Source organism: Pygoscelis adeliae, unplaced genomic scaffold, assembly GCF_000699105.1.
Source record: "Pygoscelis adeliae isolate BGI_AS28 unplaced genomic scaffold, ASM69910v1 Scaffold38, whole genome shotgun sequence".
Lineage (NCBI taxonomy): Eukaryota > Metazoa > Chordata > Aves > Sphenisciformes > Spheniscidae > Pygoscelis > Pygoscelis adeliae.
Window position 1 is genome coordinate 1,352,406 of NW_008825614.1, and position 27,225 is coordinate 1,379,630.

Below are 27,225 nucleotides of genomic sequence, written 5' to 3' on the forward strand. Positions count from 1 at the left end.
AAAAGTTTCAAAGAAAGAGTAGCTTAGAGAAAAACTGGCAGAATCGGCTCCCTGGATCATGAGTCAAAGTCCTGTTTTGAGAAGTCTCCAAAGAATCTTAATGCTATAGTAAGTGAATTGTACTGTGGCTCCCAAATGCTTTGGAGGCTTTGAAGATGAGACTCAGATTTCTGAGGGGCTTAAGTGCTTATGAAAATGCTGACGTGAAAGAAAAATGTCAGAAGGAAGGAAGAGAAGATCATGGGAGGAAGTGGATAGTGGGCATACCGTTCTTGACATTGACTCTGTGTAGCGCTTCCACTTTTGTATCTTCCTGCTTGTGGTTTTGGTTTCAGGTACCCTTAGCAGACCTTTCTCCCTCGATGGTATCCAAACAAGACCCTTGATCAGAATAGCTTCTTTAGGCCAAATACTGCGGGAAGCTCTGAGTCAGATCAGGGTGAAATACCAGTGGAGCTAGTTTGAAAAGTTCATCAGATAAATTAAATGAGAACCCGAAAGCATTTGTTTATTTAATAAATAAAACATCCATCCTTATCAACTGTAATGTTTCCTACCCTTTGATACTGTTCCACACTACTGCTCTCTAGAGGATCTCATCTTACCAAGATACAGAACACAAGTTTGATTATGTGAAGGTGGTGGGCCAAAAAGCTAGAGATCTTATGCAAATTCATGTATGCATTAATTTTCATAATGCTTCTGATATATAGATATATCTATATATGTATGTATGTATATATGCATCCATTATCTCTCCTTCTCTTTTGAAAGATACTTCTCCTTTCCCAGCCTCCCCCTGAGCTGGCTCTTGCCTTATTCCTTGTTGTCCTTGATGATGACTGGCCAATTTGAAGTCCAGGCCCTCATCTCCCTGGTAACATAGGTTTGTCACTCTGGTCTAAACTCTGTATAAGCAATTCTAGCTCTTGTGCTGATTGTCATCTTACCTATTTATTTGTGCTGGTAAGGAGTAGTTAAGGGCTGTGGAAACTGAGTTATTTCTAGATGCTTCTGTCAGGGATTGTCTTTGGTAGATGTAATCACAGGGCAGTTCTTTGTGATGAGGGTTACAGAGAATGGCTTAAGGACATATATTCACTTTCTCCTAGTTTTTCCTCCTCTTTTTGAGGATGAGGGTTGGAGCAGCCATGTGGGATGATCATTTGAGCTCAGCTCAGGTGAGAACCTCTTTACATCTTCTTGTGAGTTTGGATTGTGTAGGTTTGCTGAAACCTTGCTCCAGCTTCCTCCCTGGGATCATCAGTAGGATTTTGAGTCTCACCTCTCCCGTAAGCAGTGGATAATGTACTCTAGGAATCAGCACACTGTCAGGTGGTGAGGCCAAGCTGGATGAAAGAACTGTTGCCAGATACGGAGCCTAGGAAATGGATTCGAGTTTCCATACACCAGTTTAAAGGAAGGGAGACCTGCACCTGCTGCCTTGGGGCTGCCATCCTCAGGGAGACAACCCTGGTCCTGGAAAAGATGACCAGTGGTAGCTGATTTTGTGCAAAAGGTTGCCAAAGAAGACATGTCTGTTTGCTCTAAAAAAAAAATATTCTTTTTTATAAAGAGTAGGATAATAAAGAAAGTGAGCTTTGTATTTGTGCTCAATAGGTTTAAAAGTTTTTAAAACGGGTTTAGTTGGGGCTTAGAGTAGATGTTTGAGTGAAGGGATTTTACATCATAAGTGACTTTTTTCCTCTATCTGGAGTTAGGCCCTGGGGTGCAGGTCTCCAGCAAGTATAAACTGTCACACAGAGTGGCAACAATTAAAGCTCCTGAGGATCCACCCTCAGTTTTTCAAAACAGTCAACTGCTCAATTTGACATGTAGAGCCTCCAAAACTGGAGCCAGAAGAGCTTTATTGAAAACCTGGCTACTTATTTTGGTGTTTGTGTGGAACTTAATCTCTACAAAATCTGGTCCAAAATGCAGTCACACATATGCTGCGTTACTGATGTTTACACGTTCAGCTGGGTAACTTGAGCTGCATTGAATGAGGGTTGCACAAACAATGAAAGAAAGAAAAAGCCTCTTTGGCAGCTATTTCATTTGTGAGCTTTGAAAAAATTCAGATGCATGAAGCAATTATTCTGCCTGATCTACCAAAGCTTGAGCTCATTGGAGTCGATGGAGTTCTCTCTCCTAACTTCAGAAGACTTTTTTTACCCCATTCTCTAAACTGGGTTAGTAATAGGCTGATCATAAAGTGACTTTATTGGAAAGAAAGTTTGCCAAGTAAATAATTCAGTAAATACTTTCCGTGCAGCCATGTCCAATAGATTGCTTGATATGGTGGATAATAAGCAGTACTGCCTTTTAAGACTGCAGTAATACAAAGTGCTCCAAAAAGCCTGACCCTAGTAGGATTGAGGCCTGAGAAGAGAAAATGTTAATCCTATACCACCAGGCCAAGATTTATTGGAAGGCATGTAGTATGGAGACAGAGATATAGTAGTCCTAGATCCCAGCTGCTCCCTTTCTTCAACTCCTCTTCATAAATACATATTAAAATAATTTTGAGGCAAGTAATTGAAAACAATTAGAAGAAATTCCTCATAGTAAAACTTTTTAAAGAGTTTAAATTGTAATAACTTTTATTCCAGCATATGGATTTGGGGCTTGGTGGTAAATTGAGCTGTCTCTTTACGGAAGTGGTAAATCACCAGCATTTGCTGTCAAGAGCAGAAAAAAATGTTTATAAATCATTGCATTTGTTTCAGATTATTCATCAGAGCTGGAAGGCAATTGTTCAAGTTGCTTTGTGATAGTATAAACAGAACACTGGGAAGGCCGCGTACTTTGTAGCAAAATTTTGGGGTTTGTACATGTACCAACTGAGACTTTTTCCTTCAGTAGGTGTTCAACTAATCTTCCAGAGAGGAGGATCTAGATTCCAGTGTGCTGTTTTGAAGGAACAAGTTTGAGTTGGCACTAATAGGGCAGCAAGGCCTGCTGACTCACAGAGGAAGGGTCTCACAAAGTCTTATTTATCTTTCCTTCTTATACTACAGTAGGCAAGGAAGGTCTTCACTTCTCCTTTTCCTATGCCCTCCCAAACTGCCCTGATGGGGTTATGAAAAGGTTCAAATGTGGAAGAGAGTAAGAACTGAGGGCGGGGAGGATTTTGATACAGAAAATTTGAGGCAATAGTGCTTAATGTTTCCTGGTAAATAAAAAAAGAAGGACTGTCTACACACTTGCATTGTAGTTCAAGACAGGAGGAGACTGCCTGGTTTCCCTGGGTACTGCTGTAATTAACCTAGAGCCTTTTTTCTCTGTGAGAAAGAGCTACAATTTCTGTCTCATGAAGTGCAGGCAGCACACCAGCACAAAGAGCAATAGCAGGCTTAGCCAAGCAAGCTCCTGGAATTAGCCGGCGTTCCTGCATTAGTTACAGGCTGAGTTTCTCCAGCATTTCAGAGCCTCCTGGCCTTGCCTGCAAGAGCACTGGCAAAAGCAGCCTGGTTTTACCTTATGTATTGTGGCCAGTCCTGGAGGAATTAATTTCTGCAGGAGCTGTGCCAGCTCTTCTGAGGTTTTGAATGTTGTGGATCATTTAGCTTTGTTGTGTTTCCCCCCCAGAAAAAAAAACCAAAACAAAAGCAAAACACACACCAACTCATTTGCTGACATGTTGTCACATACTGTGAAATAGCTAACTGGTTGCGGAGTCTCCATAAAAAAGGAAAACATGGATTTTTCAGGTGGCAAGTGGCTTTTATTCAAAGAAAGAACAGAAAATGGATATGATAGACCTTTTATGAAAAAACAGAAGAGTTGCAAGGTTGAATGTGGGTCAGATATCTTTTAGCGGCAGTGGTTTCCCAATGCTGAAACATATGTCTCTGTTAAACACAACAGCATAAAAACTTTTATGCCAAAGAGAGGTGATTGGGGGTAGGCAGGGACCCTCAAAACAGCCAGTAGCTAATGCTGCCTTTGTGGTTTTATATATTTGCCTATTAAAATGACAATACAGACGTGGAACATTTAGATTTAAGAAGCCTTCTTTTCATTAAACAACATTAAACAAACTGACAAAGTAGGGGGTTATGACTCCAGTAATTGAAACATGCTGTTCTGTTCAAGACCAGAACTCTATAAAGACTCTTTTCACCCAGTAATGCCCTTTGTGTTTGCCTGCTACCCCTGCTAGAAATTACTGTAGGCCTGAAGTATGTCTTTCCAAGTGGAGTGGGAATGACAGAGTGCAACACCGCACTTGGCAGATGGGGTCACAGCCTTTTTAGGACGTTAACATTCATTGTGCATTGGAAATCAATTTGCAGCTCAGAATGCATGGAGACTTAGCTGGACTCCCCTCCCCACTGTTTTTTTTTACGTTAAGTTTAAACCTAGGATGCAGGAAAAAGAATTAGATGAATTGATTTGGATTAACTCTGATGGGGTTTGGGTAGTTTTCATTAGCTGAATTTACAGTGTGCCTTTTTGTGGATTCCTTGCTCTTCTAGATGTATATTCTGAATCTGTACATTATCTTGCATTTCTTTTTCCTTCTCTCTTCTAGATGTTGATGAGTGTCAGGATAACAATGGAGGGTGCCAGCAGATTTGTGTAAATACTATGGGCAGCTATGAATGTCAGTGCAAAGAGGGCTTTTTTCTGAGTGATAACCAGCATACCTGCATTCATCGCTCCGTTGGTAAGTTTTCAGTGTGTAAATTGTGCTCTTTGGAATAACTGTGTTCAATCAGAAATGCAGAAACTGTTTGGGTGGATTTTTTTTATCCCCAGAGCTCCCAAAGTCATCTCACTGTTTGGTTGGAATTAATTGATTCCTCTGCTACCCAAACTTGTAGCAGAGCCATAAGTAAGATAGGGGAAAAGGCTTTAGTTTGACATAGAAATTATACTTGGTTTAAACAGCAGGCTCTTTGGGCAGGCAGAGGCAGATTTTCAAATGGCGACTTTTTGCTTCTGAGTTTCCAAGACGTAAAATTTTCTCATCTGTTTATTGTGTAATAGTTCACCTGTCTTCCACCTTAGAGAGCATGGTATCTTAAATCAAAATGAACAGCTTGTTGCTTCTGGAAGTTATACGGGTTATGCTTTTTCGCCAGTCATGTAACTCATTGCTTCATTGCAGACTGATGATGGCTGATATTATATTGACACAGCATTTTTCTTTGGTTCAGTACCCTGTCTAAGGTGGATTAGAAAACTGCTTCTCTGTTGCCTATGCACTAGCAGTAGAAACAAGGAATCCCTGCAAAACTGTGATCCTTGTCTGCTGCTGATTTTGACTAGAATAAGCAGCTCTCCCTTTTCTATACGTGTCAGACATGGGAGACAAGTTTGAGTGGAAAGGGAGAAAAGAAAACAGCATAGCTATAAATCTTTGCAATTAAATGGACTCTTTATGTGTTCATTCAGACTTCTGGTGACCCTGGCAGCAATGGGAATATATGCTAGCAAACTCATTTACCAATAGGCAATACAGAATGACAAAGTAGCAAGATGAGTCTGGTGATCAACAATGTAAGCATGCTGTAAATTTCAACAAGCCACACAAATGGTTCTGAACTATTTTAAGTCACTAAAATTAACCAGAAAATCCTACTTGAACATAGAGTATGAATTTAGTCACTCTGTTGACAAGAAAGCAAAATGTTGTAGTGTAGCGTCTCAGAAATGTAAATTTATTTCTGTCACTGTGTGTGTGCTTACATAGAATTGTACAGACAAGTAGTTATTTTGATTTTCAGAAATGTGAATCTCCAGAATATATTCACAGGTCCACTTTTTAGCATGATTGTTAAGTTTTAAGCAATTGAGGTATTTTGATTATGACAAGAACATGCAATTAAGCTCCATCAACCAGTGCATTTTAAAGGTTGTTATCTAATAGGTTTTTAGTCATTCTTTTCAACGTAAATTGTTCAAATTTCTGTCCGGTATAAAGTAACCCTGACACAAAGATATCCAACAGAGCAAGGAATAGTAGCTAGAGGCTTAATGAAAACCACTTGCAGAGTACTGTGATACAATCATTATTTCAATTTGCACATTATAAAAATTCCCAGCTGTAATAAAAGAGAATTTAGTTATCTGAGATGGAAACTAATGAAATAAATGAAAAATGAGACTCTCAAGGCAAAAGTTCCTTCTAAGGAATAGATTTATTGAGAGAAAAGGGTACGTTTTTATGGCAAAGAGGATTCCTAGTTTGCCAGAAGGACTGGGGGAGAGGACTTGAAGGTTGACTGCTGTGTGCACATAATAAACATGCATGGGAGTAATGTATTTGTGTTAACTTGTTTACCAAGAAAATGTAATATAATACATGGACATTTAATTTGAAGCAGCATCTTCAAATTATTTTAGATCTGAAAAAAAACAAGCAACCCACCAAATAGACTGATGGTGATTGCAAAGTTGTTTTATGAATAACGGTTTGTAGCTTTTCAGAAATAAAGTGCCAATTTACAATAACAGCAAACTTTACACTGTAGTGCCATAATCCCCCACACAAATGCATCAAGTGGGTATGCTGGACAAAGGAAATGAAATGAAGTTATCTGTTTCAGTTGTCAGAGGTGACTGAACTGCAAATAGTAAACATACACGGTGAGAAAATACATGGCTTTTTTAATATCTGTGTTTACTCACTTTCATCTGTCTGACTTGTAAACGCCGCTACAGAAGCTGTTGCAACGCAAAAATACGCATCAACGTATTTAGCCAGAATTGTGCCTAGGGCTAGATTGTGTCTATACCTCTGTTGGTAAACAAGGCTGAAGTGGACAAAGGCACACCACACAGCTAGCATTGCAATCCAAACACAAAGGCGCTGACTTGCCAAAGCCCTTTAGCAAGCTTGTTGACTTTGAGCATAATAAGATCCATTAATTGCAGTGGGATTACTTTTCTGTCTCTGAAAAATGCATGTGCAGTCACACAATCTCAGTGTCCTTGACATTACCTAAAGTCTGTTCAAGGACTCAGCTAGTCTAAAACAATCAACCACAATGTTCTTCATGCAGTTCGCTACCACCTTTTCCCTCCTGTTTTCAAATGCCTTGGGGAAAAAGGGAGAAGCATTGCAAGGTGCTTAGGACGTACTTGGACTTGGGATGAGTTCAGAATGGAGGGAGCAGTGTCAAGCCTAAGCAATGCCCTGTCTGCAGGCCCAGCTCACCTGCCTCGGCCATCAGCAAGGCTGGTGCTGATCACGTGCTTTGAGCTCATCAGCACGTTCAAGTGATGTGGTAGTTTCAGAGTTGAAAAAGGGGCATTGAATAGTCTCCTGGGGGTTGAGCAGAGGAAGGAGTATGTCCCTTTCTGCACTAACCAGCCCAGGGAAAGGTGTCTTCTGGTATGAGGCACCCTCCTTAAAATTGTCAGCTGCTGTGTGAATTTCCTCAGCTTCCAGAGATGCGCTGTGCCTGTCCCAGTGTTTCGGGAGTGTATTGTACCACCATGCTCCTACCCACAAGCTGTGGTTAAAAGCCACACTGGAGTTCATGGTAGGAGCTTTTAATGTCATCCTTGTGTCCCAGATGACATGTTTGCTTGCGGTCTAGAAGTGTTCTTATTATTTCCTGTGGACAAAAAGGATTAACGATCCACAGAGAAGTATGAATTTTATACCAACAGGAGGCCAGGCTGACATTAAAGTCAGGGCAAACCCTGGTTTCCCAGTATTTGCTTTATTTCACTGTCTTCATTATAGGCCTCCTGATTTCTTCCGTTTAGTCTCAGTATCTTTTGGGAGGATACTATGCCCAGTACAACTTACCTCATTTATTTTTGCATAAAACTTAATTTCCCTTTGCTGAGTCGGATTTCAGTACTAGTTTACTCACAATAATGATGGCAGCAATGGGGAGATAGAATTGGAGAGAGAATGGATTGTAAAAGATACAGAGAACTTAACAGTTGTTTATCTTAGTACATCTTAATTGCAACAGTAGGTGCAAACACTGTGAATTATTCCAGAGACACGTTTGTGTTTGTTTCCTCATGACTTAAAAAGAAACCAGAATAAAACAGCTGTTACTGTATCATCTCCAGCTCCAGAGGGAGCATGTGTTTAATAAATGTGGGGATTAGTATCGTACACTACAGCTATGACAGGTGAGTGGTTACAGCATGTTTTCCCTTAATTTGATGATAAGCCAAAAGCCCCAATACAGCAAAGCCTCTGGGCACATCCTTAAAGTCCTAGTGATATCAAAGTTGGTTAAAAATCTGAATTGGGCCCTAAAAGCATCAAAATAGACAGAGTTTAGCTATATGCCTGTGTCTCTGCTGAAGTTCAGAATGATCAGAATGAAGAGTACGGTACGTCCCACTTGCATTACAACTATAAAAGGGATTGTGGTCAGGAGGCCTGGCTACAAACTGCCTCGCCAACTAAAATTCTCAGCTGAAGCAGTATGGAAAGCCATTGCTGTCCCACCTGCAGAGGGCAAGTCTCCTAAAGCACAAAGGGTGTTTGCTTACAAGCCAGATACTTCAGGAGTTCTGTGGCTAGGAAGGCTTCTGTCGTTTTAGATTCCATCCTCTGAATGTCTACCTAAAGCATAGTTATATCAGTGGTCTTATATCTAATGGCTAATCATTCACTGCCAATGTTTTTATACAGCTAGTGCCAAGTAAACTAAAAAGGCAGGTGCAATTAGGAGTGGTAACTATAAGTGGAGACAAGAAGAGGTGGAGGAGTACCAGGCTGTAGAAGGCTGGAAATTATGATGGTCTGGTCAAACGGTAGAAAAGCTTTTTACACGGTTGTCACCATCATTTTCAAGCCTGTTAAAAAACCATTTGGCAAGGAAATGCTTTTTCACTTCTCCTTATCCCATTAGCCTTATGTTCTTAGCAGAGTTAGGGAGTTTGACATAAAGTCAAGCCACCACAACTTAGCAAATTACTGTGCTACAAAGAGTCTCAAAACCAGCTTGTCTCTTTGTGCACTTACAGTGTAACAGTTTAGTCCCAGAGGAAAGAGAAACATGCTAAGCCGAGTTGTCTTACATTTGTCATGGGCTAAGTGGGCTTATGAAATGGTTTACCATGCTTATGCTGATACATAGTAACTTGTTAAACTTGATTATATGTTTAAACCCTTGTTAATTTTGCAGTAATAGCATAGGAGTCCTTCCGTCAGCTGACATCAAACTAGCAAGTTTCTTCTTGTTCTGAGGATTATAAAACCACCTTTGTTCAATTTTTTTCATTCCTACTTTCCATGATTTATTTTTATTCCTTACCTGTTTTCTTAGTTCAGTGCAATTTTATAGCAGTAGAATAATGTGTTAGGACTCCCTAGGAGGAAGCATGATCCCCAGTCAGTGCAGGAAAGGTTACAGGTTGGGATTCTGGACTTTATTCCCATCTCTGGTGCTGATGCCTTGTGGGACTCCGGGCAAGAAGGTTATTGTGACTCAGAATTTCTGCAAAGCACTTTAGACGACAGAGGTGCTTTTTCTACAGAAAGCACAAGAATCTATTCATATTTAGATTAATGTGGAAGGGTGACTTTAAATAATTAAGTGTTGCCAGCACCATTCCAGACTTTATGAAGTACAAGGTCTCTCATCTCAACTATGAAAGCTCTTTCATGATGATGTGGCCAGTTAAATTACTCCATTACTCGAATATACTTTGCTACCCCAAGTACAGGCATCCCATTCACTGGAGCAAACAGTCCTATTTGTCTTTTTAAATTGGCATCCTAATATGATTGTAAAGTAGAGGAATATATGTAAAGTAAATTTTAAGGAAATCAATTCATGTGCTTTTAGATAACATAATAAGAAAACCTTTCAGGCAGCATAAGTTTTATCTGGACAAACATACTGCAATCTTGGAAGCTTTTTCCTAAAACTGCATGCAGTATGACCTAAGTGTAATAGAAACTTGTCTGTTTATACATTCCCATGATACATTTTGAATAAATAGTTCAATTGATTATCTTTCACAGGATATAGAATACAGGATACAGAATGTATCCAGGCAAAAAGGCTTAATAAACCATTTTAAATCTCATTGTGATCTTTTAAAAGTGTGTAACCTTTTAAAACTGTGTATAACCCACAAAAATTGCTGTATTGTGGTTTCAGGGATTCTTGTTTGCTCCAGCAGCCTATGTGAAGGGCACCTCACATTTGCTTTCTCCATTCGTCTGGAATGGAAGGAGTTTGTAATTTGTCTGGAGGGAAAATGCAACAGGTGAAAACACCTGGTATAAGTAAAAAATAATGTCTGTTAGGCCTGATCTCCATCCTCTCATATATCAGTGATTTATCATGATTAGGACTAGTAAAGTTACACTGGTGTAAAACTAGTTTAAGTGAAATCTGACTTAAGTTCAGCTGTGAGGGGAAGCAGTAATTATATAATCATAAAAACAATATTAGGTGAAAGTTTAGGACTAGATGTGAGAGTAAGTAGTCCCATAGAATCACAGAACAGCCCAGGTTGGAAGTGACCTCAGGAGATCATCTCATCCAACCTTTTGTAGGAAAGGGAGCCTAGATGAGATTATCTAGTACCCTGTCTAGTCGCACCTTGAAAACCACCAGCAATGGGGACTCTACCATGTCCCTGTGGAGGTTGTTCAGTGAATGATTGCTCTCATTGTAAAAAATTTCTTTCTTATGTCAAGATAAAACCTCTCCTGGTGCAACTTGTACTCATTGCCCTTTGTCTTCTCCATGTGGCTCCCTGTGAAAAGAGAGACTCCATCCTCTTTGTAGCTGCCCTTTAAGTACTATCCAAATAAAACTAAGTCTATCCAAATAAAACTGCAAAAGCAGGGGTTTAAGTATCAAAATTGTCAGTAGTTTTTTTTTGTTTTTTTTTTTCCCCTCAGCTTTTCACATTAAGGCCTTCAATAAATGTCAGCTTAAATGGTGACTGCTTAGGATGTCATAGAATTGGAGTCAAAGGCATGTCACTTTTGGCTTAGAAAAATTTTAAATGCATCTGAAACCTGAGGCTGCAATCTTCCTTTTATAGGTAAGAAAACTGAGGTGTAAATATTACAGTTTTGTCTAAAGCTCTTGTGACTGTGTCTGAACTGCAGGATAGATTCACTCCTTTAGAGCAGCTGCAGTCCTGTTCCTCAGAGCAGTCCAGGTAGAAATCAGGATGTGAGGAAATTATATAGGATATGAAATCAAGATAGAGTTTTCGGTATTTCCCAAGTTGCAGAGTTAAATACAGCCAAGTAGAGTTGGTTGCAGACCCTCATTGAGTTCCTAGGGACCAATTGAGACCTATATCATACTTGTACTCAACAAAATATGATGAAGTCTCTACATATTCTTCCTTAGTTTCATAGCTCACTTGCCTTCCAAAGGAAAAATACTGTGCTTCAAAATTTTCTGGGACTTTGAATTAGGTTTAATTCAGAAAGAAAACCAAATTTTCTGGGGTAATCAATACCCTCTGCTGCTTTTTTTATGCTGAGATTGAATGCAGTAGTAAACAAACCAGTCAGCAGGATGCAGCGGTGGTGAGTTCATTGAAACTGAAAGGAGAAATCTCCCAACACTCAGGAACAATAGCAGATTGCCAGATTTTGCCAAAATCTGGGATTGAATTCTAAGAGTGTTGTGCAGAAGCTGTCCTGTAACAGGTCCCAGATTTAAGTGTACTGATCAGAACAGACATAAATATTTTAAAAATAAAAAAGAAAGAAAATAATACTAAAAAAATTAAAGCCTAGATGTACTAGAAAACATCAACGGGTAAGTAATCTAGAAGTCGCACGTATAACTTGCATATAGTGCTTGAACAGTAGTAAAAGTAGATGCACAGTTGAACATGACTAAGTGATAAACTAGAACGTGCAGATAATTTCTCAATGAGCCAGAGTCTGAAATAGTTTAATGGTACAGTAGTTGTTTCTGCATGGCTCCATTGCCAATGCCTTTTGGTATGGAAAGGATGAAACTAAAGGGGGAAAAGAAGTGTGTAGGAAATAATGAAACTGGAGATGCAAAGAAGTGTGTCTTGAAAAGAGCAGCTGTTTGAAACACCCTGCAGCAGCATGACAGCAAGCCAGCTTGCCAGGGGGAGCAGGGAATTTGTAAGTCAGATCAAAAATCTCTCCACACCTGTGTGACAGAAAGTGAAGTGAACAGTCTGTAGCTCAGCAACTGACTGACTGGCAGTGCTGACAAGATGGGAAAGCTATACGCACGAATGGGAAAACACACTGGAAAGTAGTACATTAAAAAAAAAAATTAAAGAGAGAAAATATGCAAAGGGGGCTTTCACACTCAATCATTCAATAGCATTGGAAGTGAACCAATGTTCTGTTCATACTGTCTGCTCTGGATATAGCAGGATTATACTAAATAAAAGAACTGACATGTTTTTTAAAGGCCTCTAGCATCCAGTTGACTGAAACATCAGGTGAGAAAGATCTGGGAAGAATATTAAGCCAGAGTGTACTGGAAAAAACTTGCATTCACACATGCACACAACAAATGGACTCTGTTTTAAGTATACCATACGTTGTATTTGTCATGATGTGTCTCTCTCATGCCATCAGGGATACAATAATGAATTCAGGGCTTGCTCTGAATACTGTGTAAAGATGCTCAGCATCTTTCATACCTACTGTAGTCACCATGGGTCTCTCCGTGTATGTCTCCTGTTTTTCACTATGCAGAGAAATCAGCCACAGACTGTGTTGCAGGCACTGTTCCTCTTTTCTGCTATTCGTGACAAATCTCAGAGATGCGATCCAGCAGGAACTCTCTAGAGGCTGATACCACAATGTGGTTTTGGCTATAAACCAGTAGGAATTCAAGATATGAATGCCAAATACCTGTTCATATATACTGTTACCCTCCTGTATATGGTATGCATACTATGCATTTAATGACTTCTATTAATTATTCAATTCCGTGTAATTATGTTTGAGGTTGCTCTGAGCTATTCTGAAATAGTTTAGGAGTTAATGGAAGTAAGAAGAAAGATGCTTGTATTTAATAGCTGTGAATATTTTCAAGCCTAAGAATACTTGCATGCTCTGTTAAGCTGTATATCTTAGAAGTATCTGGGTCGTAAAATTGTTGGTTTTGTTACTGTTCTTGATGGTATTTTGGTTATTTTGTACTTGAGCACCAGTCAAGAATGGGGCCAGATTGTGCGAGACCTCGTACAAACTGGGAAAATTTACAGCCCAAGTAAACAAGGCAAACATAGAGCAGAGGACAGCACAAAACACATAGTCACTGTGAATGCTTTCATGGCAGAAACACTGTAGTAGCACCATGAGATATTTTTAAGAGGGGGCACAAAGGAAGAGGGGAGTGAGACAAGGGTACGTCGGGTAAACAGAAAGTAAGAGAAGGAGGGAGAGAGACAGACAGCCAAGTGGGAATGAGGTGGAGAATAGATTGAAGAAGAAAAGAAGGGTGTGAAACAGTTAACACAAGGCAAAACCTATACTTCTTCTCTGTCTCCTTGATTCCCTGGCTCACTAATGCAATTTCTTTTCAGTATCCTCTCCCTCATCGTTTTCTTTCCATCTAGCTAACTCCTCTCCTGTATAAACCACAGTACAGTCATAGTATAGTCCAACTGCAGCAACATCTTTGAAAACGAATGTTTTTCTCAGTGGAATGGGTCATGTGCTGAGGTTGCAAAGCCAGCTTGCAATCATGTGCAAGTGCTCAGGATGATACCCTTGCAAGTGTTCGACTCCTTTGCTTCTCCCAGGAGTCAAAAAATGCAGAAACAGAGGCATTAAGTGTAACAGGGAGACGAGCATCATGTGCTGTTGGAGCTACTCTCTGAACTATGTTCACCATTGATAAAAGCATTGAGCTTGTGCAGTGAATCAGTTTACCTGCTTTTTGTGCATGATGCATAGTATGATTGAGCACTTTCAAAAGGTTCTGCCTGACTTACCAGTGCTGAGAAGCTGCAAATAATCTTTCTTCTCTTGTTCCAACATAAAGCATTCACCTTTGAGTAAAAGCAACAGCACTTTTGTCCCTCTTTGATATGGAGCACCTCCTTTAAAAGTTCTTCTCTGTGTTTGTAGATGACTAAATCACTGCACACGCAATGTAAGCCAGTAGTACCCAGTATGGTGTGCTGCAAGCATTGTGTTACATTGGTGATTTACCAGAGTTGGCAGGTTTTCTTCCCACAGTTAACATGGGATGAGGATAGTATAATAGCTGCTATCTTCAATCCATATCAAACTGCAGAGTACTAGACAGGCCAAAACTAAGACCCTCCTTATTCAAACATTAATTTTTGACAGAAATTCACATGATCGGTGTTGGCATTTCAGTATTTAGTGTAATGAGAATTGGTTATTTAAACTGACATTTGTTTGGAATGCTACAAATGCCAAGATGGGGAAGCAGCGATGCGAATTGTTCTTATGCCGTGCATTTCTCGTTCTGCCTGCTTCAGAAGTGAAGTCGTAGTTATTTGCTTTTCTAATCACTAATTCACTAGAGGATGTTGCAGGAGTCTACAAAAACTACCTCAGGACTCTAAACCCCCTCTGAAATAGGAGCTATTATGCCATGTGCTGTAAGTTATAGATATGGGAGGCAGAAAAGTTAAATAATTTGCCTAGAGTTACACAGGAAGGCTGTAGAAATCCCAGGAGCTTTCCAGAAAAGCTGTGAAGGAATCATTTGACAGAGCATGCGGTTTAATTGATACTATGTTGATTTCGCCAAATCTGTTTTGTAAAACTGAGTGGTTTTATGTATGCTCCTACTAGGAACAGAATGCAGATACCCTGAGCCCCATTCTTTTGGCCTGTTATTTAATTCCCTTCTTTCATCCCTGGTGCACTTTAACATCAGTGATTGATGAATTACATGTACATGTTTAGAGATCAAAGTGTAGCAAAGGGAGCAGGGTGGATAACAGAGCATTTTGCAAATCCTGTCCTCTCCCGCCTTTCCTCCCTACACTTTTTGTTCTGTTTGTTCTCTGTTGGCTCACTGTTGTAAATGGAACAATTTCTGATCACGCCAGGCAACTTGACTTCTTCCTGAAATTCAGGATGCTTGATGACTCTCTGCACTGTGCCCTTGTATTGGGAAGGCAGCCAAATTGACACTGGGAACGTGTAGGTTCTGAAAAGTGAGGCGGAATACAGCTACCTGAACAGGTCAACCAAATGTTGTCAATATTATTTTTGAAAGAAGTGTATTTTTCCACTAAACCAAATTTTGTTCTCTGAAGTAGCTGCTTTTCCTGGAATAATAATAATTATATATAAAAAAAATTCATAGGAAAAAACAAACATCAGAACTCTGAAACATTTAGACCTGGAGGTACTGTCCTTGGCACTATATGGAAGTGGTTGTTAGGCAGCCTTGTCGGCCTCCATAGGCGGCTGTTGTATTGCACCGTAGCATGAATGCCCATGAAGCCCCCTTACGAGAGGAGAGACTGGGCACTTTAGTACGAGACACAGCTCAAACATGAAACCTGATTTGCCGGGTCAAGGAGTGTATTCCACGTGGCATTTCTGAATCACCTGTTTCCTTTCACAGGTGAAATATTTCAGTGTTGGGGGAGTTTTCCAGGAAAAGGCCAAACAAAACAAAAAAAGGGTCCTGCCAGCTTTGCCGAAGGGCAGCATTCAAGCTGTGCTTCAGGTGAGACTGGCCTACCCTGCCCTTACGGACAGCTGCATGTCTGCATGCTCTTCGCTGGTACTGTGTTTCTGCTCCTTGCCTCTCCAGACAAAATGCTTTCAGAACACCCTCTAAGCTTCCCAGGAAAAGCTATCATTTGGCCTAAGTGCTTCCTTAATGGCCATTTAATTACTCCGCTCTCATTAGAGTCTGAAAAACTATCATTAAAAAAAAAGCTTGTAATAAGCTGTTTTAAACCAGGATTTGGTGAGCAATACTTTCCTAATCTGTGTCTCTCTCTCACATCCTGAATAGTATGTTTACCTGGAGATTTATTTTGAAAAGGCTTTCTATGTAGATCTCAACATGACTTTTTAGCAGTTGGCTAAGTTACCATTTGTCTTCAGCTGGCATTAGTTGAAAACACCTTGTGCTGTTCAATCTTCCAAGAATTCACAGAAAGAGATAGTGAGCTGTCATTCCTGTGCTATCTCTCAGAGAAGCTGACCACTTATCGGCCAAATGAACTCTGAATTAATCTGTAGGATTACCTGTCAGGAGCTCACTGAAATGCTCCATGAAACAGCCCCATGGTAGAGTAAAATGCCACAAAACCAATAAAATCAAAGAACGCTGGTGGTAATTCTCAGTAGTTAGATCCTTTAAAAGTAGAGCTTGGTGGGAGCAGGAAAGCCCCTTTGTGTTTTTTATGTTGTTCTCATTAGTTTCGTGCAAGAGGGACATTAGGTGGCTAAAGATATTTTCCTGTTGTCCAGACTGTGGATATGTTTTTTAACTCCACTCTGAGGCTTTCTAGACCTGGTGTAAATGGTGCCACTTCTGAGTGTCCATCAAATTAACTTCTTGCTATTAGCTATCAAGTGCCCAAACCCAGAATGTAAATCTATCTCCAAGCACTCAGTTTATTTATGTGTCATTTGGTTAAATATTTCATGGGGTTGTTTTGTTTCTTCGTTTCCTCTAAAAACACCTGTGAAGGCCTCATTTTCTCTTAGTGTTTATTGTGACTCACTTCATGGTGATACTTCTGTGCTGAGCTATACTAAGTTGAGCTATCTCAAAAGCAACATTGTGGTCAGAAGTGTGGCTGTGTTGAATGATATCCGATTTTTTCTGTTCCATATTTATTCTCTCCTTGGACTTCCACAGTCTATTTACAGGCAGAAACAGGATTTCCTTGCTTTCCAATATGACCTGATAGCAGGAAAAACACTGCCATTTTTTTCTGCTTACGTTGACCACCAACAAATACTGCCCAAATTAAAATCCATATTCAGTGTTTAGCTGATGCTTTTCATCAAAGTATAGAAATCAAATAGAGCTGCTTATCAAGAAGAATTCTATTTTTCCATATTCAGCCTTGCACAGCAATATTGACTGCACTCTCTTTACTGCCTCAAAGTCTTGTTGACCTCTTGCAAACAGCTCATAGCTTCCAGAGGATTTTCTTCACCTTTCTTTTCTTAGATCGTTAAAGCCAGGGATGGCTACAAACCAGATATGCTGCTAGCAGATGTCATGCTTATTTCCATGTGCAGCTCTGCCAATGTATCTTCATATTCATTCATCCTATTCTTTCACCTCCTTGCTCTTTTTAAAAAATGGAATACCAGTTAGGTATATACATGGAGACTAGGATGAAATAATATAGCTTTGTTAGACCGTGAAGTCTGTAGAGGCTAAAGACTGCTCCAGTCACAGCTGTAGTGTTCCCTCTGAAGTGGAGATGAGTTGCCAGTCTGATCAAACTGGTTCAGAAGTGCACAAACTCCCAGCAGTTTCAGTAAGGATTTGAGACAGCATCACAAGACAGTGAGCATCTGCCAACAACAGAGATTGAATCAGAAGGTGATGCAAATTATGATTATTTCTTTGGGTTCCACCGTTGCACAGGTAAAGAAAGTTGTGAGTAACTGTACTACCATCGTAAACTTTTCACTTGCTGTGGAAAACTATTAGCAAACTATTTCACTAACCTATAGGACAGAAGAGTCTCTAGGACCTACGCAGAACTTTGAGAAAGAGGGCAAAAAGTGCCAGAAAGAAACCAATAGGTGATAAGTAGATTAAAGGCAGTTCAGTACTGAAGAATATGCTTGCAGGGCAATTACATAGTCTACTAATCCCAAACACTACTAATGATTGTTATTGTAGTAAGAAGTCTGTACACACTGTAGCGGAGCAATAAAGATGTGCTGAGATAGTCACTTTGGCACAGAAGAGAGCCTGCTAGTTTTAAGATGAAGAAACTATTCTGCAATGACAAATGAGCCTCAATGCACAGAAAAAGAGAAATGATAGGAGAGCAACAGAGTGGTTTGTGTACACACTGGATGTTTCTCACCCTGAATGTGCCAGCAGAGCATATAGACTTCTGAGAAGCAGGTTCTTCCACTTTCACACCACTACTGCCCTATAAACGTTTCATTCATTTCTGAAGCACAACTTGCAGATTAGGCTTCCACTCATTGTGTTGGTGATAGCATTTGGTCTTAAATGGCTAATAACATAGGACTGCTGTTTCAGGTGCCTCCACATGAAATCTGATGCTGAGTGCCCCAGCAAAAAATTAACCATTTGTGACAGGAATGGGATCGAATTTGCTGCTGTGTGGAAAATGTGGTTGCCTACATGGCCACTGTGTGTCTGTGTTTGGTGCTGGTTGTAGCATTTGAATAGAGAAGCAAGAGGATTATTTTGGTGAATGTAAATACTAACGACAGTAAAAGGAGAAATTATAACTGTGCTTTAAAATGGTCCTCTTGGCAATATTCTTGCTCAGATAATAAAGGATTTTGTTGCCTGAGGTTACTGGAAAATGTTTTTTGAATGCCTTAATGGCGCTGTCTGAGCAAATCTTGATAGCAGGTAACTTTTATCAAATGGCAATACATTCATCATCTCCATTCCACACCCATCTTTCCCCAGCACCTCTCACTCTTCCCCTGACCTAGACCCTGCAGTGTCGCCTTCCAGACTGTGAATCACTCATCTCTCTCCCTCGTGCCCCCACCAAATGTTATCATCACGCTCGCTTGAACCCTGACATTTGATTTGTGTAAGCTAGGATTGCTGCGTGTCTCAGGCTGACATTTTATTCAGATTCCTTCTCTGAGGAAAACTCAGGGAAAACAGAGCAACATATTCCATTTCCACAGAATAGCAAACTGTCTTCCCATAAAAGCAAACCCAGTAAAAAGTTTGGAAGTTTTTTCATAGCTAAATGGCCCTTTCGTATTGCAGGTATGCTGGCCCCTTACAATGCTTAGAAAACAATATGTAATACCACCAATGTATGTGCATTTAAAATTTGTATATACAAATACATATGCATTTTGTAAATACATTTTCCTAAGCTGTCCTTGCATGTGGCTGCTGTGACCCTACTCCCTGCCTGCTATACCCGAGGGAGGCAGCATTGATTTTGTTCTCTGGGTTTTGTAGGTTTTTCTGAAAGCAAGGGAGAGGCTTGTGCCTACATTGTATTTTACTTTAATGTATGGTCAGGCTTTCAGGCCTTTGTTGTTGGGACTATTCATGTGCTTAAGTGTTTTGCTGGATTGGAGCCACAGAGCAGTTAATGAATTAGTGCACATACCAGGGTATAGCATTCTATTTCTTTCCAGACAGTTTGCATTTCCAGTATTTGTATAGGATATAGGGTGACCAGCAGCATGTTTTCTTAATTTATGAAATTGTATGTAAAAATGTCTTCTCAGTAAGTTAGTATTTCCGCATTGCCTTCTGATAGATGAATTCTCTTTCAAAAAAATCTTTCCCTTTTCTTCCCATCCAAACTCCGTTCTCTAAAGAAAAAGTGTATGTGGTGGCCATTGTTGCCATACTTTCTTCTCTTCTGTGAAAGTGGCAATGTATGAATGTATTTTCCTCATGGTACGTCCCAGACAGCGTTAGAAACAGAATTTAGCTGCTAAATAATTAGAGTGATAGTGGCAACAGGTATTCAGTGCAGGCTGACAGAAGCTTCTGTGAAAGCATTTGCCTAATTCTGTGCTTCCAGCTTGGAGTATGGGAGAGTAGTTGTGCATCTCTTTGGCAGATTTCTCCTTTGGAATGAAATTTCAACAGTGGCGTTTGAATTGGGAAAACATGTTTGTACACAACTTATTAGGCAGCAGATGAGTTCTCATTTTGCTAAATTATTTGTGATCTTCTATATCGATGCTTCTCCTTTAGTAGCAAATTGACCAGGCGAGCTGAGTATCTCCACTCTTCCACTGGCACTGCTTTGTGTGGCATGTGCTGTCAGTCACCAGCCCGTTCATGTCACAGCTATGTCAGGTCCTGGTTTCCACTTTTGATTAATATTTGGCGGCTTTCTCAAAGCAAGGTCATGCCCCAGTAGAGCCAGTAGCACCAGAGTTCCGCCTTGCAGGAAGCAGTGCTGCTGACTGCATCTTATCTTGCATGTTGACATTATTTCCTGGCCTGCTAGGCCTTTTTCTGTCCTGCTTCATGATGCTGTCTCCAATGCTTGGTTGCTTTAACTTGGAATTCCTGTGTGGACTAGTAGGCCAGCAGTTATTTTAAGGCACTGGTATGTACTGTTTTCTCACAGTGCTGCTTCTGAGGGAGTTACCTATTTTTTAATAGAGCACCTTTCATCCTGAAGTATCCCAGGGTGCTTTACAGATGTGATTCTAGGAAATGCCGTTACCTCTGGACGGAGGTGCTTGAAGACATGGACAGTATGGGATGTACATACACCTTGCTCTGGGTTTTACTGGAAGCAAACTGTGATACTCCTGGTAGTGACGAACACTAGAATCAAGTGAACAGAAGGAGGAGCTAGGGATTGTTCTCCCTTCACCATCTCCCTGAAGAACAACTGGAACTCATCAAGTAAGAGGGGATAGAGACAGGTGGAGGCAAAAGCTTGATGTTATATAGAGTGGATATGCTAAGAAGCAGCCACAGTCAAAGAGTGAACAGCAGACGGACTCATTTGTTGAAGAGTGCAAGCTCTGTCATAGAGATAAGGAAAGAGGGGTTTATAGAGAAAACGAAGTTGCAAGTGGTAGCTACTCTGTAGGTAAAGAGAGGAAAACTGGAGTGGTAAGGGATATTATGACAGAAGAAAGCTGGCAATGCAGTAGCTGTCGGCCAACATTACATGAAGTTGGGAGTTGGACTCGATGATCCTTATGGGTCCCTTCCAACTCAAGATATTCTATGATTAAGGAAGTTAGCAAGAAAACCAACACAAAGAGGGAGGACACCTCAGAAAGATGTAACTAGACTGGGGTCAGAGAATGACGGAAGAAAACAGGATGAGTGATGTTAAAGGGATTGGGGGAAGAGGAAGAATTCCAGATCCTTGCTTGGAAGCCTCCTTTGCATTATCTTCCCTTTCTCTACATAAGAGAAGGCAAGTAGTTCAGCCACCTCTGTGGGTTAGCACACCCTTTTCTCTATACCCAGGGACTCTGAACAGAAGCCCCACTGAGATGGGGCAATGAAGAGACAGGTTCTGGGGAGGATATGTCATACTTCTTTGGGCAGTTGGCCAACAGACCCTCCATTGTGCTAGAAGATACTTTAAAGAAAGTACATGCCGTTTTTGTATTGCCAGGGACCTGCAAGATGCATCAGATTACTGTGGTGAGCTCTTACCTTCACTGGGATATAGAAGGGAGTTACTTATACCCTGAAAAGTTAGGAGAAATCTCTTGGGATCCTTTATGACCCTGCTATGTTCATCAGCTTCTATATAGCAATACAACCTGACTTTCATTTGTTGAGAGGGGAAAGGGATGAGTAGTTCAAAATTACTCTTTTAAATTGCTGTAAACAGCCTCAGTAAAAAGTAGTTAGCGGTAACTGTGTTGTATTGTATCAGTACAGTGCTGTGGGTTTGTTTATCCACTGAAAAGTAAGTGGGAAGTGTGAAAGAAAACATATCTGGGCACAGTAAGATATATCTGTACTTGTAGACAGTCAGTGTATTGTTATACGCTGATTCATAAAAGTGTATGTCCCTTCACACAGCAATTTCATTCTAAGAATCCTGGAGTATTCCAAAGACATATTGATATTAAGCATGTAAAGAATAAGTGCTGATGTTTTGAGGTAGAGAGGAGTTATTCTCTAACACAGTGTAAGCACAATAAAATATTTATAGAATCATTAAACTCTCTGCATTGGATCAGTCATTTGCTAAGCTAATTCTCACTCCTTACAATGTTAGCAACGGGCCTCAGTTGGCAGTATCATTAAGACTAACACAGATCTCAGGCTAACACTGCTGTTGCCCTTTTGTTTTGGGTCTCTGACTACAAGTAAATGGATTGACTCTGAGATGCTATGAGGGAAAAGGACTTACTCCTGCTTTCGAACTCTATGGAAAGCATAAAGTCATGCTGCCTTCAACTCTTCCTGCTATATGAATACAGTGACTGTGTGTAGCACCCTCCTGTGGTGCCTTGTGGCTTTTACTGCTAGTTTCATTTTCTTCTCTGCTCCCTCTTTACCAAAACTAGTGTCTTGATACTGACTCACAAGTTGTAGCCAAGACTGAGGACAGAAAGGTGTACCGTAATAGGCAATTTATGTGATACTGTCAGCTTTCCTCATGGGTCTTATCCTTATTTCTGAATACTACCGCATCTTTTCCCAATTCTGCCTGTAATCAGATGTTGAAAAGTAGTTCATTGATTTAATCTTCTGGTTTCTGAATGTATTTAGTGTAATGTTAAAAAGGTATTTGAAAGAAGGAGAAATATTATGAAAAGGTAGGTGTAGCATGAATAAGTGCTCTTCATCACAGCTCTCAAAATGCTTCATTCTTATTTGCTGGTAGCATCCCTTTTACTCCATTTCTGACCCCTTGTCTGAGCAAGAAATTGTCAGTCATGCTGAAATTAGTTTAAAGACTTCGTATGAGAACATTCATCTGAATGAACTCTTTCTACAGTTTCCTTCAAGAGTTGAGCTTACAATTCCAGGGTGTAGAGCAAGCAGCATTAGTCTGCTGTGATGCTATTCCATTCCATGTATGCTACTGTATCCTAATCATCTCAATATAAAAACACTGCAATATTAATCTGCATCATCAATAGCAGTTATTTCTATCACATATTGCTTGTTTGTATTCTCATCTTTTCCACAAGAAGCATGTACAGGATCTCATAATTCATTTCCCCTTCTTCCATTCACCTCCAGGAATAATGCATCTCTTGTCATAAACCAACTTTACCTTTCTGAGGGAGAATTACACCTTGATAAAGACGTGAGGTTTTAGCTGGGGCATTTTTTAATTCCTTTGAAGATGATGAGAAACTGGGTGTAGAAGTCATTTAAGATAAGAAACAAGAATTTGATGACACTTTGGTGGCAAACCAGTGTAGAAAATGGAGGGGGGATGTCTGATGTGCCTAATCTGGGTAATGCACTGAAGTTTTTTGTAGTGTAGCACTAACATTTCCGAAGCACTAAAGGTTTTGAGCCTGAGTGTATCACCTTGCTGTGGTCCCACTGAAAGAGGATAACATCATGAACTAATGAAGCCAGATATGTGGCCAGACTCCTTTTTAGCCAGAAGGTATAGAAGGTGCTAACTGTGAACTTTGCAGGGTTAGGGTTTACTTGGCAAGGAATGCAAGAGGCTTCTTCAGCTAGGGAGAGAATTTACCAATTAACATTCAATCAAAAGAGACTGCAGAGTGTCTGCAAGCTGGTCAAAATACTACCTTGTGTCCAACTGCATCATTTGCTGTGGTTCAGCTCTAGTCACACTTTTTCATGAAGATACTTTTAGATTGACAGCTGAAATGCAATAGTGATAGAACAGACTGCTTCCGTTACAAGGAACTACTCAGCAATGCACTTCTAAAATAAGGGATTAATTTTCAGATTATGCTTTGTAGCTCTGTGTTGAAGCCCTTTGGTTCTTTCAGGTATAGAATGACACTTCTTTTTTTTTAATGAATAAAGGTCTGCTACCTCCATAATAAAAACAGACACTATTCCATATGGGTTTGAAAAACAGCCATACCAAAATTAGGTGAACTGATATGTTTCAGAACTCTTGTTATCTGTTAAAGAATGTTGCTCCTTTTGTATGATATTAAATTGCTGTTACGTGTCACTGTAGAAACAAGAATAGTTAGGTGAGGGATGGGAGAAAGGCTGACAGAAAAGCACTAATTAAATACTGTTTTGCAAAGCCCTCATTGAAATTCATAGCTTGGTACCTTTGAGGACTTGAAAGTAGGGGAGATGGAAAGATTTCAATTAAAAAGGTATTTGTGTGGTTCTTTGTGAAGCCAATCGTTGCCTTTTTAATATAAAACATGTAAGTATGTGTCTAATACACTTTACAAACATCAAACATCATGCCTTGAAACAATGAGTGTTTTAATAGGTCTCAGAGCAAGATATTTTGAAATAAAATAAAAATCCAACAGACCTGAAATTTTATTCAGATCAAGGTTCTGGGTTTGGGTTTTTTTAGCACAAATGCAATCTTAAGTAATTTCTACATTGATTGACTGATTAGAAAATTTGAAAGGAAAAATATACTTGCAAAAAGAAATACAGTTGCTTAATAACTAATTTAGTTATTTGTGTTTAGCTACAGTTGTAGTTGCCATTTACAGTTTTTTAATTTACACAATGATCCTTTTATTCTTACAAAGGTTTTAGGTTTGGGGTTTTTTTTAATTCCAGGGACTTCTGTAGCATGACACATCATCGAATTGTTGACTGAGGTTGCTCAGTCAACAAATAACAGGAATATAGCAATATAAGGCTAGAAAAGACCACCAGGGCAATCAACTGAAGTCAGTTGCAAGAGATACGTAGTTCAAAACGGTTCAGAGAACATCCATTCCAGATGCAACTAAATACCACGAGCCACAAAACGCTTGTCAGCAAAGCAAACTCAAAACTTGTAGTAGAACCCCGAAGCCACAATTATAATTTACCACAGTAAGAAAAAGAAAAAATCCAGGCCATTGCCAGTTCCCTAGATCCCTGAAGTCATGGGGAACTTAAATGAAATTCCCAGATAACTCTAGTGTTCTGTGCCCAGTTATAAAAGACAGCAGATCCGGAACGATCACTATTGAACTGACCTACAGTAAGAATTCCTCTTGTCCCTAAATCTCATGGTCAGAATATGAAGAGAGTGTACCAATAAAAAAAAGCTGGCTGGTGCTTTGAATAGCTATTGTAACAACAGTAAAACCTACCCAGCCTGAGCACTGTTCTTCATCTTTTTACCAAATCATGAGCTCTGTCTCACTCCTACATATCCAAACAAAGCCAGGAGTTTTATAGCATGCCTTGGAGAATCCCTAGAACCACAAGTCAGTGCAGATAGTGGGATTCGGGACAAAGTGCCTGAGCAGAGTGGAGCTAAGGCAATTTTGCAGAGAGGTGCAGTCATTTGGATCTCATTAGATCTCATGCACCACTTGAAACTGTACCTTGAAGCCACAAGGTTTCAACCCTATGAATCTCTAGAGCATTGGCCTGAAATGAACAGGATTTCTTGGCAGGAGCACAAATGGCAGCATATTAGGTCAGTGCCCTTTCAAGGGAAAATTGCTCATGAATTTCATCATCTTCACTTTATCTGTGTTTGTGTGGGGCATCTGTGATGACACTTGAACCCTTAACTGCTGCATCATTGGAAGCAGCAGAGCGATTATCAGGCTTTACAGGAAAGACAAATACCAAAAGACTGGTCATTCTGATAAGATAAATTCTACCTCCTTTATGGATACAGAATGACCAAGGAGGATGTAACAGAATGCTTTATTTGAAATTAATCCTTTCATCTAATACCACACACAATGCCCAAGTTCTGCTCATCAACTCCTTTTTTTTCAGAAGTTGCCTTAACTTTTCACTTGATCCAGGAGCTTATCTAGAGAAGCACTCTGCTGATTTTATTTCTGCAGATTTCTTATATAGAACTGCTCAGGTTGTGTCCATAAAGAAACTTTGTTATGGTTCTGTTATCAAGAAGAATGATTCAGGAGTCAGAAAATAACTATAACTGTGGTTTGGGATCTGTTGTCTCATGGTCAGCGGAACACTTTCTCCCTACCCATGTCCATATGCTACCACAATAATCCCTGCTACTTCTGTCTCCTTTATGGCCTTGACCCCAACCATACCCCTCCTGTGTCCCCAGTCTCCTATGAAGACGGAAGCCATGTATGCTGTGGTGGGTTCTCAGCTGTGCTTTTGTCAGTAAGTCCTATTTTTTTCCTACGTGCTGGCTGAGCGGGTGGTATGCCAGGTAAAGCGGGTAGCTCTTGCGCTAATGTTGCAGCCTTTCCCAGCTGGCAATACCAGTCTGGTTCTCTCTTGTCTATTTAGTTGCCAATTTTCACAAAGCTTGCAGAAATGTCATTATCTTTGATACCTCTACCCTCTAGCTAAGTGAGTTGGGATTGCTCAGTGGATTCAAAAGTGACTAAGTGGAAGGACTGACAGATGGACAGACAGCAGCACAGTTGCACGAGCATTGTTTCCTTGTAAACAACAATAACAAATATCCATTAAATAATAATAACAAATTGTACCAATAGTTACAAGTAATAAAAATAAATACCAGTTCATTTATTTGGTAACTATAGCTGCATTTTATTTTAAAGTAATGGCTACTTGAAAAGTTCAGATGTCTAGGATTGTATTTTTCTGTTCTGAGATTTTCTTAATTTTCTTTTTAAAAAGTACTATACATAATTTGAATAAAAATATATACTCCCGTAAAATTTATTGTAATTCTTGGCCATCCACGCTTAATAATTAATGGCTGCTCTACACAGGCTTAAACATAGTAAGAACATAGTCTGCCAGTGGCAAAGTTTGTGCATTTTACACTTTGAAAAAGCACGTAACTATCACTTAGGTGATGAATATTTCAGCAGAGGAGCTGGCATTGAACAAGATGATGCTATTTTCTTTTTATACCACTAAGATTCTTAAAAGACTTACTTCACTGTGGTAATTGCAATAGAAGTGGTGAAAAACTCTAATGCGATGCATTTGTTTTGTGGATGGTACTGTGGCCAAAAAATATATTTAGGCAGCATTACTGAAGTGCTTGTGGAAAACTAGTATTAATTTGTATTACAGTAGCTTTTAGGTCAGTGTCTATTGTGTTAACTGCTCTACACTCTGTACAGAGAGAGAGAGACTGAGAGGTTGAGACTCTCGCTTGCCATTCAGATAGACAAAAGATGTGTATCCCTACTTTACAGGCAGGGAAGCATGGTACTCAGCTGGCCTCCCTAGGGAGAGAATGTTGCCTCCTGATTACTAGCCCACTAGATTTCTAGCTTTCACTACCGGTGTTGGGCAAGATTTCACAGACAAACTGTTCATTAGTTGAAAAATCATGTTTGTGCAATCTAGAACAATGAGCAAATTCACAGAGAAGTCAGAAAACTTATTCAGACAGAGAAACAGTATTTTGAAATTAAATACACATACATTTCATTTAGATTTTAGGGAAAAAAGGGGTAAAATACCTTAAATAGTTGCCGATTAAAAAAATTATTTGTATTGTCTTTAAATGAAACTGTTGATGCTTCATTTTCCCAAGAAAACTGCAGAAAATATC

At 39.8% G+C, this 27,225-nt stretch overlaps 1 protein-coding gene across 1 annotated transcript in view; it reads left to right on the plus strand.

Moving 5' to 3' along the window:
• SCUBE1 (signal peptide, CUB domain, EGF-like 1) overlaps positions 1-27,225 on the plus strand; it is a 220,390-nt gene that overhangs the window by 54,375 nt on the left and 138,790 nt on the right. Inside the window, exon 4 of the mRNA XM_009332799.1 lies at positions 4,538-4,672. Coding sequence (XP_009331074.1) covers positions 4,538-4,672 — 135 coding nt within the window. The remainder of the gene's footprint in view (positions 1-4,537; positions 4,673-27,225) is intronic.